We start from the raw sequence: 16806 nt of genomic DNA, 5'->3' as shown, positions 1-16806 counted from the left end.
AGTAGAAATAGAAAATATGCTATCCTTATCTTTCTTTGATCTCCACCCAACTTAGTAAGACAATGATTCTGAAAATGAAAGTGTAACACTTGAAAGACTTCTTATCCTTTGGAATTAATCAGGATACTGAAACTTTTTCTCAATGAGGTTACAGTGCCCTAAGTTTTAGCTAATTGTTAAAAAAGAAAGAAATCAATAATTAGTCTCAAGTATTAAGATGTGAAGAGAAGTGTGTTTTAAGCCTTATTTAAATAAGTTTATAACTTTGTCAAGACAGTGTACTAAGTTTTATGTCTAACATGTAAATTATTTCATAAATTATATGGTTAGAAAAATAACTATTTCTGAAAGGGTCACATTAAAATAGCAGCTTAAACATTTAAGTAAATATTTAGCATAATAAATACTCTGAATCATTGATTTTATATAAAATATATGATTATTTTTTGTTAGTATATATTAATTATACAAAGTGGAAGGTTTTTCTTTTTTAATGTTGAAAATGTTCAGGTATACTCCGACTGTTTTTTTTTTTTTTTTTTTTTTGTAAATCTGAATTTGCTGCAAGATCATGCTAATGTAGTGTTTTAACAAGTACAGTTTTCTTAAAGTTAAATGTAGCGTCACATGCCTGCAATCAAAGCACTCAGGAGGCAGAGACAAGAGGATTTTGAGTTCATGAACAGCTTGGGCTATACAGTATGACTTGTCAAGACAAAACAAAGAACAAGACCAAAGCAAAATGTTGCTTTTTGAAAAACTACATCTTAGCCAACAAGTTTTGTTTTTATTTTTATTTTTTTATTTTTTTATTTTTTGTCATGGGGCTTCAACTAGACCTGGGCATGCTGTCCCTGAGCTCTTCAGCTCAAGGCTACTGTACTACCCTTCAGCCAAGCCCCACTTCCTGTTTTCTAGAGGCTAATTGGAGATAAGTCTCAGGTTGTTTTGTGTCTGGGCTGGCTTTGAACCTTGATCCTCAGATGTCAGACTCCTGAGTAGCTAGAATTACAAGTGTGAGCCACTGCACCCAGCTATTTGCCAACAAGTTTTAATAATTTTTTTTGGTCAGTCCTGGGCCTTGAACTCAGGGCTTGAGTACTGTGCTTAGGCTTTCTCAAGGCTAGAGCTCTACCACGTGAGCCACAGCATCATTTCCAGCTTTTTTTCTATGTATATAGTACCAAGGAATAGAACCCTGGTCTTCGTGCATGCTAGTCAATCACTCTACCACTAGGCCAAAATCCCAGCCTTTTCTGGCTTTTTCTATGTATGTGGTACTAAGAAATCAAACCCATGTTTTCAGGCATGTTAGGCAAGCATTCTACCACTAGGCCTAACTCCTGGCCCCCATACAGGTTTTAATTTTATTAATGTGGTAATATATGAAAATCCTCTCTAAAATTATCAACTGGATAGGATTTTAAATTAACCTTTGGCTAAAGGTTAATCAAGAATATCAGAAAAGCTTAAATCTGTAATCCTAGTTACTCTGGAGCCCGAGATCTGAGGATAATGGTTCAAAACTAGGCGTGGTAGGAAAGTCTGTGAGGTTTTTACCTCCAGTTAACTTCCCTAAATGTTAGAGTTGTGGCTCAAAAGAGGTATAAGGTTAAAAAAAAAAAAAGAGGTATAAGGTTAGCCTTGAGCAAAGAGATTCAGCAACTGCACCAAGGTCCTGAATTCAAGCCCCAGGACAGGTCAAAAAAAATTAAAAAAAAGTATTGGAACAGCCAAGTAAAGTCTCCATTCTAAAGTTTCTATGATGATGTCATCTGTATTTCCTAGTTTGATAAATCCAACAACATAATCTTGTGTCTTCTCGTCTTCTGCCAGTTCTAGAGTTGGCTTGACTTTGAAATGCAGTATCTCTGAAAGGAAAGGTACTTTTTCCATATTCAGCTTCAAAAATTGGTTTAAAGATATTTCTTGGATTGATATGCAGTATCTCTGAAAGGAAAGGTGCTTTTTCCATATTCACCTTCAAAAACTGGTTTAAAGATACTTCTTGGACAGTAACACCAAATGTCTGCTTAGTATTTTACACTTGAATGTAGTATCTTTGTAGAAATGGTAAACTGCTTTTTTTTCTCTGACTTCTTGGAAAAAGTCTGTCTCACTAGGGATTTCTCTGGATTTGCTATGTCCTTTACAAAGCCATTCCTTGATGTCTCAAGTCTCTTTCCTTTGATGCATTCCAATTCATCTTCATCCATCTGAACCAGTGTCTGAATTTCAGAATCCAGATGATCTTCCGCCAGTTTGGTAATCTGAAGTAACTAGTTTTCCAGGACTTTTGAAAACATCTCAAGACATGAGTCAAACACTGTTTTTATTTATTTTTTGTCAGTCTTGGGGATTGAACTCAGATCCTTGGCACTGTTTGAGCTTCTTTTGCTCAAGGCTAGCTTCGTACCACTTGAGCCACAGCACTAATTCCAGCCTTTTCTGAGTAGTTTATTGGATATGAGAGTTTCATGGACTTCCTTGCCTGGGCTAGCTTTGAACCTCATTCTTCAAATCTCAACCTCCTCAGTAGCTAGGATTACAGTCCTAAGCCTGGCTATCACTCATCTTTTAAATGTTACCCCTCAGTCTTCGTACTGAGCTCTCTTGAATGTCCAAGCAGTAAGGAAGCAGCAGCTCACCAAGTGGAAGTTTTAATCACTTATACTTGTTCAATATTCTAAATGTTCTGAGAGTATGGATAGGTTAAGACATTTCTCATGACTGGATAAGCATAAGCATATGGATGCGTGCCATCTATTTATATCAGTGCTCATTGTACTGAGTTTGGTCCCAAGCTCTCCCCAGATTGAGGTAAACTCTGATTGAGGAGTTGTTGTTGTTGTTTTTTTAAACAGATGGCTTTGTTTTCTTATTTGAGGTTCTCTTTACAGCTTCTGTGGGATGGACTATTTGTTCCTTAATCCACAAAGCTCTCATTTTGTGATCCCAGGGACAGCAACTATATATACTTCAAAGTGATTCCCAAATACGTGAGAGTGTGGCCACAACAGAACACTTGATTATTCACTTGTTGGGGGAAAACTGAGAGAACTGTTCTCTCAGCCTGCTGGTCTCAATTCTTTCAGACTGGCTCTATTCAGCACTTTATTTCTCTGTGATGAGGATGAGGCTGTAAAAGTCTACTACTGATTGAGAAGTTTGGACGTGTTACCCTCTTGACTAGCCTGGTAGCCAGCACCTGCTGCCTCATGGTTCACTTCCCTGTGGTAGAAGACTTCTTAGTTCAGAGGGCTTGGGTCCCTCCGATTGGCTTGGCAATTTATACACTCTGAGATACTTTGCGTGGTTGTGGGCCTTAATGCTTTCAGTCCTTGCTTAGTGATTACCTCAGTCTTGGGGGTAGGAGACTGGTTATCACATGATTTGGAAAGCCGAGGCTCTAAGCCATGAAATACACTTCGGCAGGAAAACTTACATTAGGATATATTTTCTGGGTGCTGATCTTAGTGCTTTCTGGCCTTGCCTAGCAGTATACCTCCATGTGGTGGGGAGGATGCTTTAATCACCTGATTAATAGGATATGGGCTTACTATTTTTTGAGTAGCCATCTAGCAGTTAACACATGCTGGCAGAAAGCTCTAGAGGTTGAATACTATGTCAGCTGCACTTTGGTGCTTTGTTTCTGCCCTGAATCTCAAGTGATAGGATTCACTCCTTATCAGATAAGTTGGGTCCTTGTATCATTGGACCTGCTACTACTACACTATTCATCTGTTTGTTTCTCTGTGAATCACATCAGACTTGATTCCTCTTCTAAACCACCTTTTGTGACCTTTCTTACCCAACACTGGAAGGTTGTACCAAAACTATGAGTCAGGACTGATCCTTGTTTTCAAGCCCACAGAATGTTTCAGTCTATCTAAATGTTTCAGACTATCTTTCAGGATGGAATCTTGCCATAAACTTGTTAGTTTAAAGGGAACAGTAAAATTTCTCTTGGCTATGGCCGGCTTTCTATTTTTGACAAGTCATTGGCTTATAGTGACTTGTGAAAAAATGTCTTGTAGTTCCAGTTATGAGACTGTCACTGGGCCATCTGGTTGTCTTCTGCTCATCTTTCCATGGAGCTAGGGACAAGATCGGAACTGCTACTTTCATCTTGTCTCTGTCTATTTGTGCTTCTTTCCTTCCAATTCCACTATGATTCACTATCCTCTTTTGCTTATCAGAATATAATATGTCACTTCTAATTCAGTTAAAACAGTAAATGCTAATAATAAAACAGTGAATGCTAATAATCTCAAACTTATTGAATCTTAAACATAAATGATGAGACCTGTTAGATTTGTTTGTAATTGGTATTTTGTTTGTAATTGGAAGTTTCGCACAAGAAATCTTCCAGCCATAATCTAAAATAAGTCAGAATTTATAGTTTGATTTCAAGTATCCTTCAAAATGAAATTCTTAGTAATATGTGTCATTCTTATATTTGGTGATTGAATTGTTCTTTTATTTTGTTAAATATTCTTGCAAATAAGGCAGAGTAAAAGTTGGCATTGCAGTTCTGACGTTCATTTATACAAATTGTTCATGTTTTTGGTTAGCACTTTTAAAAGTACTATCTAGGAAATCTTAGTTTTCATAAAAGAGAATATAGCCATTAATTTTTTTCTACACATTAGGCAACAGAAGATTTGTGAAAACAAAATGTATTGATCTCATTAATATTCCCTTGATGAAGGAACACATGCTGGTCTCTGCTCGCTTTCTGTCCACTAATATGAAATCCTTGTCCCTGCTTCCTTGCTGGTAGGTTTTTAGAAGTTCAGTGAGCAATGTAACTTGCCTGAAGGGTGGAAAATTCCCTTGTCACACAGATGCCCTTATCAGCAGCAAGCAGATGGAGCTCTGAGCAGGAACATTATCAGTGTTAAATTGCTTTTTACTCCCTCTGAGAAGATTAAAGTGTTCCTTTAGAAATAGGTAGCAATGTACAGACTTAGGAATATTAATATTTTAAAAAGTAAATATGAAAATATTTCAGGAATGCTTTATTTTCAAAACACATTCAAAAGTCGTTTATTATAAAATAGTTTTAAATAAAATGATAGTTTCTCTTGAATTTACTTGTAAAGAGTAATCTTGAAACTATTTGTTTTTGTCCAAAGATTTATATTATTACTGTTATTAGCATACATTAGCCATACAAGGAAATATTTATTGAGACATTTCTTAGCATATATACAATCACTCCAATCAGTTCTCTTGCCCGTTATTCTCCTTTACATGCCTTTTTTTTTTTTTTAAAGAGGGGTGGATAGTTATTACTAGTGACAAATGTGTATCTTGGGCATAAACTAGTTAATTCCGTTTCCATTGTTAAAATAATGATGGTTAAGTTGATAAAGATGACAGTGACTCAGATTTTTCTTTTGGTCTTGGGCTTGAACTCTGGGACTGGGCATTGTCTCTGAGCTCTTCAACTCAAGGCTACTGCCCTATCCCTTGAGCCACAGCGCCGCTTCTGGTCTCACAGACTTTAGTGCCTGGGCTGGCTTTGAACCGTGATCCTCAGATCTCAGCCTCCCAAGTAGCTAGAATTACAGGAGTGAAGCACTGCGCCTGGCTTACTCAGAATTTTTTATTTGGCACAATAATTCTTTTATTGTTTTTTAAATTAAATATCTAGATTCCTCTTTAGTTTGCCTTTTGAAATGTTAATTATTGTCATCCTATAAGCCAGTGATTGCTAAGTATCTTATAATTTCATATCTTTATGAATAGTATTGATGTTTAGCAAAGCCTATATTTACACAGTATATTTTAATAAATATAGAGACTTTAATAAATATATGTAGATATGTAGAGACTTAGAGACTGCTATTAATAAAGTATTTTTAGTCAGGTGTGTAGCCTAGTGGTAGAATGCTCCCTGTAGTATGCATGAAGCTCTGGGTTTCATTCCTCTGTATCACATACACAGAAAAAGTTGGAAGTGGTGCTGTGGCTCAAATGGCAGAGTGCTAGCTTTGAGGAAAACATGTCCAAGGACAGTGCCCAGGCCCCAAGTTTAAGCTCCAGGACTGGCAAAAAAAAAGTATTGTTCATGTTACTTTGATATTAGTGGTTCACTCTGTCTCTGTCTCTTTCTCTCTGTCTTTCTCCCTGTCTCTCTTCTAGTCTGTCTGTCTGTCTGTCTGTCTGTCTGTCTGTCTGTTTCTGTCTCTGTCTGTCTGTCTGTTTCTGTCTCTGTCTGTCTGTCTGTCTGTCTCTGTCTCTGTCTCTCTGTTTCTCTCTCTCTCTTTCTCTCTCCCCTCCCTCCCTCCCTCCTCTCTCCACTTTCTCCTTCTCTTTCCCTCTCTTCCTCCCTCTTCCTCCCCCCCCTTCCTCTTTCTCCCACTCTCTCCCTGTCTCTGCCCTCTCTCTCCCTCTTGCTCATTCCCTCCCTCCTCCCCTCCCCAGTTCTGGGGCCTGAACTCAGGGCTTGGGCACTGTATCTGAGGTTCTTTTGCTCTATGAAAGTGCTTTTTCTACCACTTGAACCACAGCATTACTTCTGGCTTTTTTGAATAGTTTATTGAAGATGAATCTTATGGAATTAACTGCTTGGTCTGGCTGTGAACCATGATCCTCCGATCTTAGCCTCCTGAGTAGCTAGGATTACAGGCATGAACCACCAGTGCCTGGCAGTGGTTTCTTTCTTAATGCTAATTTCCACTTACCACCTGAGCTCCAATGAGTTGTAACCATTACTCTGTTAGAAATATGGATATGTCTTTAGGTTTTTATGACAGTACCTGTCAACCCAGTGGCTGACAGTTGTAGTACATATTTTTAAATCGGATTAATATGCAGGTTAATGAAATATGCTGCACATTTCTTATAGCAGAATGCCTGGTGTTTTGTCTTTGCCAACAGTGGTACTTTGCAACAATTATGTGAAAAGCATTTACACATTTTTGCAGGTATAAATATAAGGGAGTTTGAACTAGTGGTAGAGTGCTTGCCTAGCATTCACGAAGACCCGGGTTTGATTCCTTGGTACCATATACATAGAAAAAGCTGGAAGTGGTGCTGAGGCTCAAGTGGTAGAGCTCTAGCCTTGAGAAAGTCCAAGGACAGTGCTCAGGCCCTGAGTTCAAGCCCCACAACTATCAAAGAAAAAAAATGAACATAAGTAAGGCTGTAAAATTATTATATCTAAATATTATGTAAAATAAGATAATCATTGATGCCATACAAACCGTTTTTGCAAATAATAAAGTTGAAGATTTTTTTTACATAGATTGAATTAGATATGTCAATAAAGCAACTTAAAAATATTTCTTTAGTCTAACAATAGATATGCTGTAATGCTTTACCTACAGAACAAATTTGGAACTGGAATTAATTCATCGAGGAGGCAATCTATGTTCAGGTGGTGCAAGCGCAGCTGGCAAAAGGTCTTGTTTGAGTAAGTATAAATAATGCTAAATATAAAAATATCTCATTTTGGAAGCATATATAGTCCAATTATTTTCAAATTGTGTTACATGAAGTTTTTTTTTTTTTGCCAGCCCTGGATTTGAGCTCAGGGCATGAACCCTGCCCTTGGACTTTCTCAAGGCTAGAGCTCTACCACTTGAGCCTCAGCACCACTTCCGGCTTTTTTCTATGTATGTGGTACCGAGGAATCGAACCCGGGTCTTCGTGCATGCTAGGCAAGCACTCTGCCACTAGGCTAAACTCCCGGCCCCTATATGAAGTTTTTATAGCAACATATATTTTAAATGGCTGCTCATCCTAAGAAAAAGAGCTTTTAGAATATTTAGGTCTTTTGATAAAAATTTACACTAGATCAATATAATTCTGGGGCATAAAAATTTATCAGTTTTTAAAAATTCAGTTATATAAGGTGTGTACCTAGTCTTAAGTATCCTAAAGGAAACAGAACGTCTATGAGTATGAGCTTAACTAAAGATACTCTACTGCATGCTCTTCTCTCTTTCTGGACTTGCTGATCTTTCTGGACTCTACCGTCTTGTAATTATTGCTTTTTTACTTTGTTTTACCAACTTTAACTGTGAATCCTATTATTCTTTTGGGCCGCTCCACCAGGCATGTTCTGAAGTCTCTCTGCATGCAAGTTCTACTTTATTTCTCACCAGTTTGCTGACTGATTCCCTTTGGGTCTGCTGAGGGCCATTTTTGTGAACTTCCACATTTAGTACAGCTGTTGATTCCTGGGTTAAAACTCTAGATTCCTTCATAACTAGGCAGTATTAGTACCATGTATTTAGCAGATAGTTCTGTTTTGAGATAGTTTTAAGATAGAAGGTGTTCTGTGTTATGGATGATACACTTGGTGATTGGGAAGTTTGGGTTCATATCTATTTAATAGAATCAGTGAGGTTTTTGGTAGACATAGTATTGAATGAGACTTGGGAAGATAGGTGAGAGAATTTTAAATTGGTATGTACTCTGACAAATGCTGTTTGTTTGGTTAGCAACAGATATAGGACCAAGCTAATATAAAAAATACTCTTAACTTTTTATTAAGAGATACTTTATTAAGCTAATATATTGTTTATTTATTCAAGTGATAGGTATTGATGAAGTAGCAAATGAGCCTATTTCCTCAAGGAGGAAATACAAGAAGTTTTCTTTTTATATGTCAAATTCTTAAGAGGCTAAGAAAGCAGAATAATCAGCATTACTTCTATGATGGCTGCCCTGGTTTCAATGTAAAATAGGTTAACTTCCAAGCATCTGATTAAATCAGGAAGAGGAAGATAATTGATTTTCATCTTGAAAATGATAAAGATCTTTTTGCTCCAGTTAGCACTGCAAAGGAATGCAAAACTCCCCTATCTTGCAACAAGAGGTAATGGTTTTCTTTTTCTTTTTTTTGTCAGCCCTCGGGCTTGAACTCAGGGCCTTGGCACTGTCCTTGAGCTTTCTCAAGGCTAGGACTCTACCACTTGAGCCACAGCACCACTTTCTATATATGTGGTAGCAGGGAATTGAACCCAGTTATTCATGCATGCTAGGCATGTACTCTACCACTAGTCCACATTGCTGGCCAAGAAAATGTTTTTCTATTGGAAGAATTTGGCCTGTTAAACAATTTCAGGTTTTAATCTTTAAGGCGCCCCCCCCCCTTTTTTTAAATGATAAACTTTGTACTTAGTAAATAAAGCTTCTATATATAATTGAATTAAAATAAAATAATTGTTACTATTGTATAATCTCATCATGTAACTCTTCTGCTAAAACTTACTATGTTGTCAGTATAATCTATGGGAAAAAAAGGGAAAGCATATTTTAAAAACAAGGTTCAGTCTGGGAGTTTAGCCTAGTGGTAGAGTGCTTGCCTACCATCATAAAGACCCAGTTCAATTCCTCGGTACCACATACATAGAAAATGCCCGAAGTGGTGTTGTGGCTCAAGTGGTAGAGCTCTAGCCTTGAGAAAGCCCAAGGACAATGCTCAGGCCCTGAGTTCAAGCCCCAGGACTGGTTAAAAAAAAATAAAAAATTAGGTAGAACCAGTTGCTAGTAGCTAATACGGTGTTTTGAGCTACTCAGGAGGTTGATACCCAGAGTATCTTTGCTCACAGCTAGTTCAGGCAGAAAAGTCTGTTAAGACTCCCATCTCCAGGGCCGGGAGTTTGGCCTAGTGGTTAAAGTGCTTGCCTAGCATGCATGAAGACCCGGGTTCGATTCCTCGGTACCACATACATAGAAAAAAGCCGGAAGTGGTGCTGAGGCTCAAGTGGTAGAGCTCTAGCCTTGAGAAAGTCCAAGGACAGTGCTCAGGCCCTGAGCTCAAGCCCAGGACTGGCAAAAAAAAAAAGACTCCTATCTCCAAAATAACTATCAAAAAGCTGTATCAAAAAGCTGGCTCAATTGGTAAAGGAGCAGTCAAGTAAGCAAACTGACCACATATACGGCCCTAAGAGCAAACCCCAGAACTGGCAGAGGGGAAGAAAGAAAGAAGACTGGGGAAGAAAAAGAGGGGGGGAAGAAAAGAGAAGAAATAATAGCTGCCTACTACTCAATTTTGTGAAAATTGAGATAAGTAATGCAAAGTAGCTATTAACATAGTGTTTATCATGTAGTAAGTAACCAAATGTTAGTCATTTAGAAAGCTGAAAAAATGTACCTTAGGGTTTAGGTTTTATATTGACTCATCAATAAGAGGTAAAATAGGAGAAATACCAGATTTTAAAATGTGGGACTGGAGGTGTGGCTCAGTTGGTAGAGCACCAGCCTATGAGCAAGTGTCATGTACTAAGTCAAATCTCAGTCTAACAACAAAATAGTTTTTAAAATGTATTTTCTTAGCTGGATGCTGGTGGCTCAGGCCTGTAAGCCTAGCTCCTCAGGAGCTGAGATCTGAGGATCGTGGTTCAATGCCATCCTGCGAACAAAAGTCCATAAGATTCTTATCTCCAGTTAACTAGAAAACCAGAGCCTCGAGCTAAAGAGCTCAGGGACAGCACCCATGATACACCCCCACCCCTCCAAAAAAAAGTTGTTGTTTTTTTTCTATTGTGCCCTACAGAATGGACCCTCTGTCCTGAGGGGGGATAAAACTCTAGGCTTCATGCTTACTGGAGCTGTTCCCAAGGTCCTTTTGCATTTTAGTTTGTTTTTATGCAAATCTCACCCTTACATTACCTCTCAGATAACTGAAATGTCAGAGATGTACGGGACATTGGCTTTAATTGGAGATATGGTCTTCCCAACCTTTTGGCCCTAAACCTTGATCCTGCCATCTGTGCCTCTTTAGTAACTGGGATTACCTAGTCCTTGGAACATGTGTTTTGATCATATGCTGGCCATTTGTGTCTTAACTATGGTTTCCCAAGGATCTGGGATAAATTAATCATGAAGAAGAGTTTAAGTTATTTGCTCAGAGAAACAAAATTTGCTGTAGGTTGTTTTTGGGGGGTGGGGGTGGTGGTCAGGGGGCTTGAACTCTGGGCCTGGGCACTGTCCCTAAGCTCTTCAGCTCAAGGTATTGCCCTACCCACTGAGCCATAGCCCTACTTCCCATTTTCTAGTGATTAATTAGAGATAAGAGTCTCAAGGCCTTTAGTTCCCAGGCTGGCTTTGAACCTTGATCCTCAGATGTCAGCCTCCTGAATAGTTAGTTGGTGTAGTTTTGATGAGTAGTATATGTGATAGCAATAGGTCATTGAACCATCGTTTCCCCCTAGTTCTATGATTTTACTTCGCCTATATATCAATAAGTATTGTCTGATTTTGTAGAACTTGACTTTTGATTTGCAATTATCTTTTGAGTTTCTGTGACACACTGCTTTAACTTAATCCTTGTTATTTATAGCCAAAAATAAAAAGTAATATATTGCAGAAAAGTGAAACTTAGGGGCTAGGAGTTTGGCCTAGTGGTAGAGTGCTTGCCTAGCATGCATGAAGACCCAGGTTCGATTCCTCGGTTCCACATACATAGAAAAAAGCTGGAAGTGGTGTTGAGGCTCAAGTGGTAGAGCTCTAGCCTTGAGAAAGTCCAAGGACAGTGCTCAGGCCCTAAGCCCAAGCCCAGGACTGGCAAAAAAAGAAGAAAAAAAGTGAAACTTTTGTGACATCAGATGGTGAAAAAACCAAGCAATTCTTGGATTAAGTTTTAATATAGTGACACTTGAGATTTCAGTAGAAATCATTCAGATGTATATTTCAGAATTCCTCTAATAGAATTGCTCTGAATTGCAATATCAAGTTTGGGATATTTCCTTATGAAATAACTAGCACTTTTGAAAGAATTTTGTTGTAGAAGAAATATGTGAACTTCCTAATTAAGCTTTTCTTCCATTTATTCAGACCAGCTGTTCCACGTATTAGCTTTGCACATGCGTCTATATACTATCGACTCTGAGTATAATCCCTGGAAAAAACTCACCCAGTTAGTAGAAGATATGAATTCACAGTAAGTATTACTGGAGGATTAAAATGAGCTAGACATCCTTTTTTAAAAATAAAAGTTGCTAAATATAAAAACTGCATTGAAATTTTCACATGAACATGTCAAAATCAATCATGTAAATAATAGAATTGAAACAGTTTACATAATAGTCTCTGTAAAAATTTACCTGAAAATTATTACCAGGTAATATTCTTGCTTTTTGATATGTGTTCATTTTGAACATATTTTACTATACATATGATATACTTCTTTTTGGTCTGTCATGGTGCTTGACTGGACCTCAGTGCTGTCCCTGAGCTCTTCAGCTCAAGCCTAGCACTCTACTGCTTCAGCCACAGCGCCACTTCCAGATTTGGGTGGTTAATTGGAGATGAGTCTCTCCTACAGTTTTTAAGACTTATGGGAGGAGTTCTTATTGCAGATAGAATTGTTCCTCTGTTGTTAGGGCTATCTGTTTTACCTTCTTGCGGCATCTTTATCTTCCCATCTCACACCTGGGAAGCCAGTAACTGGCTTGGAATTATTTGATGCTTTTCTCTGTTGATTTCTTGAAATTTTTCTGCCATCATACTACCTCTTTTTTGATTCTCAGTGCTTTCCTTCTTCAGAATATATTCCCTCCCTGTTATCCTACTCTTCTGATTTATGGAGTCAAACTGGTAAATGTTTCTAATCTACCTTCTTGCCTGGCCTTTCTTAGAGCTTGGAATCTCTTTCCTCTCTTCTTTCTCCTATCTCTTGTTTTTTCTCTCTACTTTCCTGACCTCTCCTTCTTCCCATTTTATCTCCAGTTCTCTCTGTTTCTCTGTCTCTCACTGTCTTTCAGCTTTGAGCTTATAAAGGCAACAGAGGCTAGAGAGGCAAGGTAGTAAGATTCATAGTCTTGGTGAGGAAGACAAACTCAGTTGGGTACAGTGGCTTAAGACTGAAAATGAAATCTAGCTACGTAGGAGGGGGATATTGGGAGGATTTTGTGGTTCTAAGCAAAAAGTTAGTGAGTCTCCATTTCAACCAGTATATGTGGTTCCCATCTACAATCCCAGCTGTGTAGAAGTTCCTGTCTGAAAAATAGACAAAACAGGTAAAGTGCTGGGGATCTGACTCAAGTGGTATAGCAAGTATAATTTCATAAATGCAGACCCCATTACCACACATACACAAAAAGATCTTTGCGGATAACAAGCTGTCTTCCTCTGGCAGTTATGTGTTCCACATCAATAAGAATTGGTTTATTTATTATTGTGTCTAGTCTCTTTTTAGTAACTTGTTAAATCAAACCTAATAAGAATTGAAAATTTTTACTTATTCCAAGTCTAGTCAGAAGTATAGCTTCAAAATTTAGTCATTTCTAGAGATTCATGATCATTTCTCTTCTGTGATGTTAAAAATCAAACCTGAGCCAGGCAAGGTGGCTTACACCTGTAATCCTAGCTACTCAGGAGACTGAGGTCTGAGGATCATGGGTCAAAGCCAGCCTAGGCACTAAAGACTGTGAGACTTGTATCTCCAATTAAAAACAGACCCAGGGTAGAGGAACAGCTTTGAACTGCAGAGCCCAGGGACAGCACCCAGACCCCATGTTGAAGCCCAATGACCCACCAAAAAAAAAAAAAATCAAACCTATAACAACAAAAAATTAACCTTCTAGGGTTCTGTTCAGTTTGTTGCTTACTGATAGAGGACTTGCCTTGAGTGGGTTAGGCTCTGCATACATTCAACCCCCCCCCCCCACGTCTGTCTGTCTGGGTGTCTGCAGTTTCTACCTGTTATCCTAGCTACTCAGGAGGCTGAGATCTAAGGATTGAGGTTCAAAACTAGCCTGGGCAAGAAAGTCCATGAAACTCTTGTCTACAATTAACCACTAAAAAAAGCCAAAGGTGGAGCTGTGACTCAAGTGGAAGAGCACTAGCCTTGGGCAAAAAGTTCAGGGACTGTGCACAAGCACACACAGAGAAAATACTTTAGAGTAAATGTTATTTGTTTTCATACTGTTACATGGTCCTAAGGTTTACTACTTAGTGTTTTATAGTGTATTTTGAGTTCTGCTTTGGTTATTGAAAACTTTTTTTTTAAGCTTTGTAAATGATTTTTATGCTAGCCATAAGTGGAAACATTATCTTAGTAAGAGATATTAGCAATTCTTTTGCAATATGATTTGCATACTGTTACCTGCCTTTTAAAATGAATGTGGACATTTATTTATTTTTTTTTTATTTTATTTTTGTAGGTCATGGGGCTTGAACTCTGGGCCTAGGCACTGTTCCTGAGCTCTTCAGCTCAAGGCTGCTGCTTTACCTCTTGAGACACAGCTCTACTTCCAATTTTTTTGTGGTTAATTGGGAGATAAAAGGCTCATGGACTTTTGTGTCCAGGCTGGCATTGAACCATGATCCTCTAAACTCAGCCTCTTGAGTAGCTAGGATTACAGGCATTAGCCACCAGTACATGGCTGCATTTATTCTTTCATGCTTGGTTTGTGCTATGTCCTATAAATGACTCCATTTATAGTAAAAGCTTATTTTCTTCCATTTAAAATATTTCTATAATCTTAAGCAATAGGAAGAACTTTTTTTTTTTTTTTTTTGCTTCTCCAGGGCTTGAGCTCAGGGCCTGAGCACTGTCCTTGGGCTTTCTCAAGGCTAGAGCTATACTACTTGAGCCGCAGCGCACCACGTCTAGCTTTTTCTATGTATGTGATACTGAGGAATTGAACCCAGGTCTTCATGCATGCAAGGCAAATACTCTACCACCAGGCCAAACTCCTGGCCCAAAATAGGAAAAACTTACAGTCAAGTTATCTCTCAGTTGTTAGCTTTAGTAAGCCTTAATAAAAATTTTTGTGTAATTTTTTCAAATTAGAAAAATGCAATATGTAGATGATTATAGAAAAATTTAGTATGTAGATAATTATATTTCTAGGTTAAAAAATATGACCCCGAACCCTTTGAGATTTCTCATTTTTTTTTTTGTTAGTCGTGAGGCTTGAATTCAGAGCCTGAGCACTGTCCTTGGGCTCTTTTCAAGGCTAGTGCTCTACCACTTGAGCCACAGAACCACTTCAAGCCTTTTCTGTGTATATGGTACCGAGGAATTGAACCTGGGTCTTCATGAATGCTAGGCAAGGTCTCTACCACTAGGCCAAACTCTAAGCTGAGATTTCTTATTTTCTTAAGTTTTTTCTGTTTCATAGATGTGTATATGAAATATAAAATTGATTGAAGAAGTATACAGTTTTATCTAAATCAGGTATGTTCTGTTCTTTTAGGCTGGGAAATGAAGAACAGCAGCCTGAAGTTCCAATTCTTTACCATGATGTAACATCCCTTTTACTCATCCAGATCTTAATGATGCCTCAACCATTGAGCAAAGGTGGGTCTTTATAATTCAGATTCATAGATTATTTTAAGGAAATTATAAGGACAAAGAGAAGGTCGATTCTGACAATTACTTTGTAATAGATAACATTTTTCTATTAGTTATAATTTAAAAAATGACAGTGAAATAAAAGCATTTTTTTCCTTGTAAAATTTATACTTTGTAGCTTTTTAGTGAGCCATATGGGCAAATACACTGGAAACTATTTTCTTAAAATAGTTAAAATAGGCGTGTGGCCTAGTGTTAGAATGCTTACCTAGCTATACTGAGTTCAATTCCTTAGTACCACATATAAAGAAAAAACTGGGGGGCTGGGAGTTTGGCCTAGTGGTAGAGTGCTTAACTAGCATGCACGAAGACCAGGTTTGATTCCTCGATACCACATATATAGAAAAAAGCCGGAAATGGTGCTGTGGCACAAGTGGTAGAGCTCTAGTCTTGAGAAAAGGCCAAGGACAGTGCTCAGGCCCTGAGTTCAAGCCCCACAATTGGCAAAACAAACAAACAAAAAATTGGGACCTGAGCACTGTCCTTCGACTTTCTCAAGGCTAGAGCTCTACCACTTGAGCCTCAGCACCACTTCCGGGTTTTTTCTATGTATGTGGTATGAAGGAATCAAACCTGGGACTTTGTGCATTCTAGGGAAGCACTCTACTACTAGGCCAAACTCCTGGCCCCAGACATCTTTTTGTGTTCTTCAACTTGATCTTTATTTATTTATTTGGCCAGTGCTAGGACCTTGAACTTAGGGTTTGAGCTCTGTCCTTGGGCTTTCTCAAGGCTAGAGCTTTACCACTTGAGCCACAGCACCACTTCCGGCTTTTTTCTATGTATGTGCATGCCAGCAAGTACTCTACCACTAGGCCAAACTCCTGGCCAACTTAATCATTTAATAAAACTCTTCATGCCTTTGTATAGGAAGTGATCCTGTATCTTATATATAGATATTATATTTCATGTAAATTATGATAGTCTGTAAAGGGTAACAATAATACCATAAATAAGCAAACATAATCCTTACATATGCCAAGCATGTGAATTATTGAATTTTTAAATTGTAAGAATGTATGTCATTTAGACAGTTATAAATTGTAGTGACATAATGTGCTATTGTCATCATTATCTAGTTCCAGAACATTGAATTAACTCAAAAGAAACTAACCAAACATATAGTCACTCCTCGTTTTATAATTTAGTTATTTTGGTATATGGTTTTCTTAGGCTTGGTTGTATCTGTGAATTTATAAATATTAAACATGAATAACCTCATTGAAATTAGTTTTTTAAACTAGCTACAAATCCATGTGTGTGTGTGTGTGTCTCCATGCTTTTTCCATAATCTAGGAAAATAGTTGCCTGGCAGTGTTAGTAGCTTACCTACACATTTTGTTCTTCTAATAAAACTGATTCCTTCCTCCCTCCCTCCCTTCCTTCCTCCCTTCCTTCCTTCCTTCCTTCCTTCCTTCCGTCCGTCCGTCCGTCCGTCCCTCTCTCCCTTCCTTCCTTTTTCTTGTCCTGGGGTTTGAACTCAG

General features: G+C 38.1%; 1 protein-coding gene and 1 pseudogene across 2 annotated transcripts in view; one reads left to right on the top strand and one right to left on the bottom strand.

Annotated features, from left to right (window-relative positions):
• The window catches only part of Ubr3 (ubiquitin protein ligase E3 component n-recognin 3), a 141455-nt gene that overhangs the window by 107863 nt on the left and 16786 nt on the right, over positions 1-16806 (top strand). For both annotated transcript variants that reach the window (XM_090342664.1, XM_090342665.1), the window contains exons 30-32: positions 7338-7423; positions 11797-11902; positions 15165-15268. In XM_090342664.1, the coding sequence (XP_090198790.1) occupies positions 7338-7423; positions 11797-11902; positions 15165-15268 (296 nt within the window). The remainder of the gene's footprint in view (positions 1-7337; positions 7424-11796; positions 11903-15164; positions 15269-16806) is intronic.
• LOC150056232 (thioredoxin domain-containing protein 9 pseudogene) lies at positions 1702-3220 on the bottom strand (annotated as a pseudogene).

The sequence above is a fragment of the Megascapheus bottae genome, chromosome 12 (genome assembly GCF_031878675.1).
Source record: "Megascapheus bottae isolate mThoBot1 chromosome 12, mThoBot2.hap1, whole genome shotgun sequence".
NCBI lineage: Eukaryota > Metazoa > Chordata > Mammalia > Rodentia > Geomyidae > Megascapheus > Megascapheus bottae.
The sequence above is the reverse complement of the archived record's forward strand: the minus strand, read 5'-3'. Positions and strand labels throughout refer to the sequence as shown.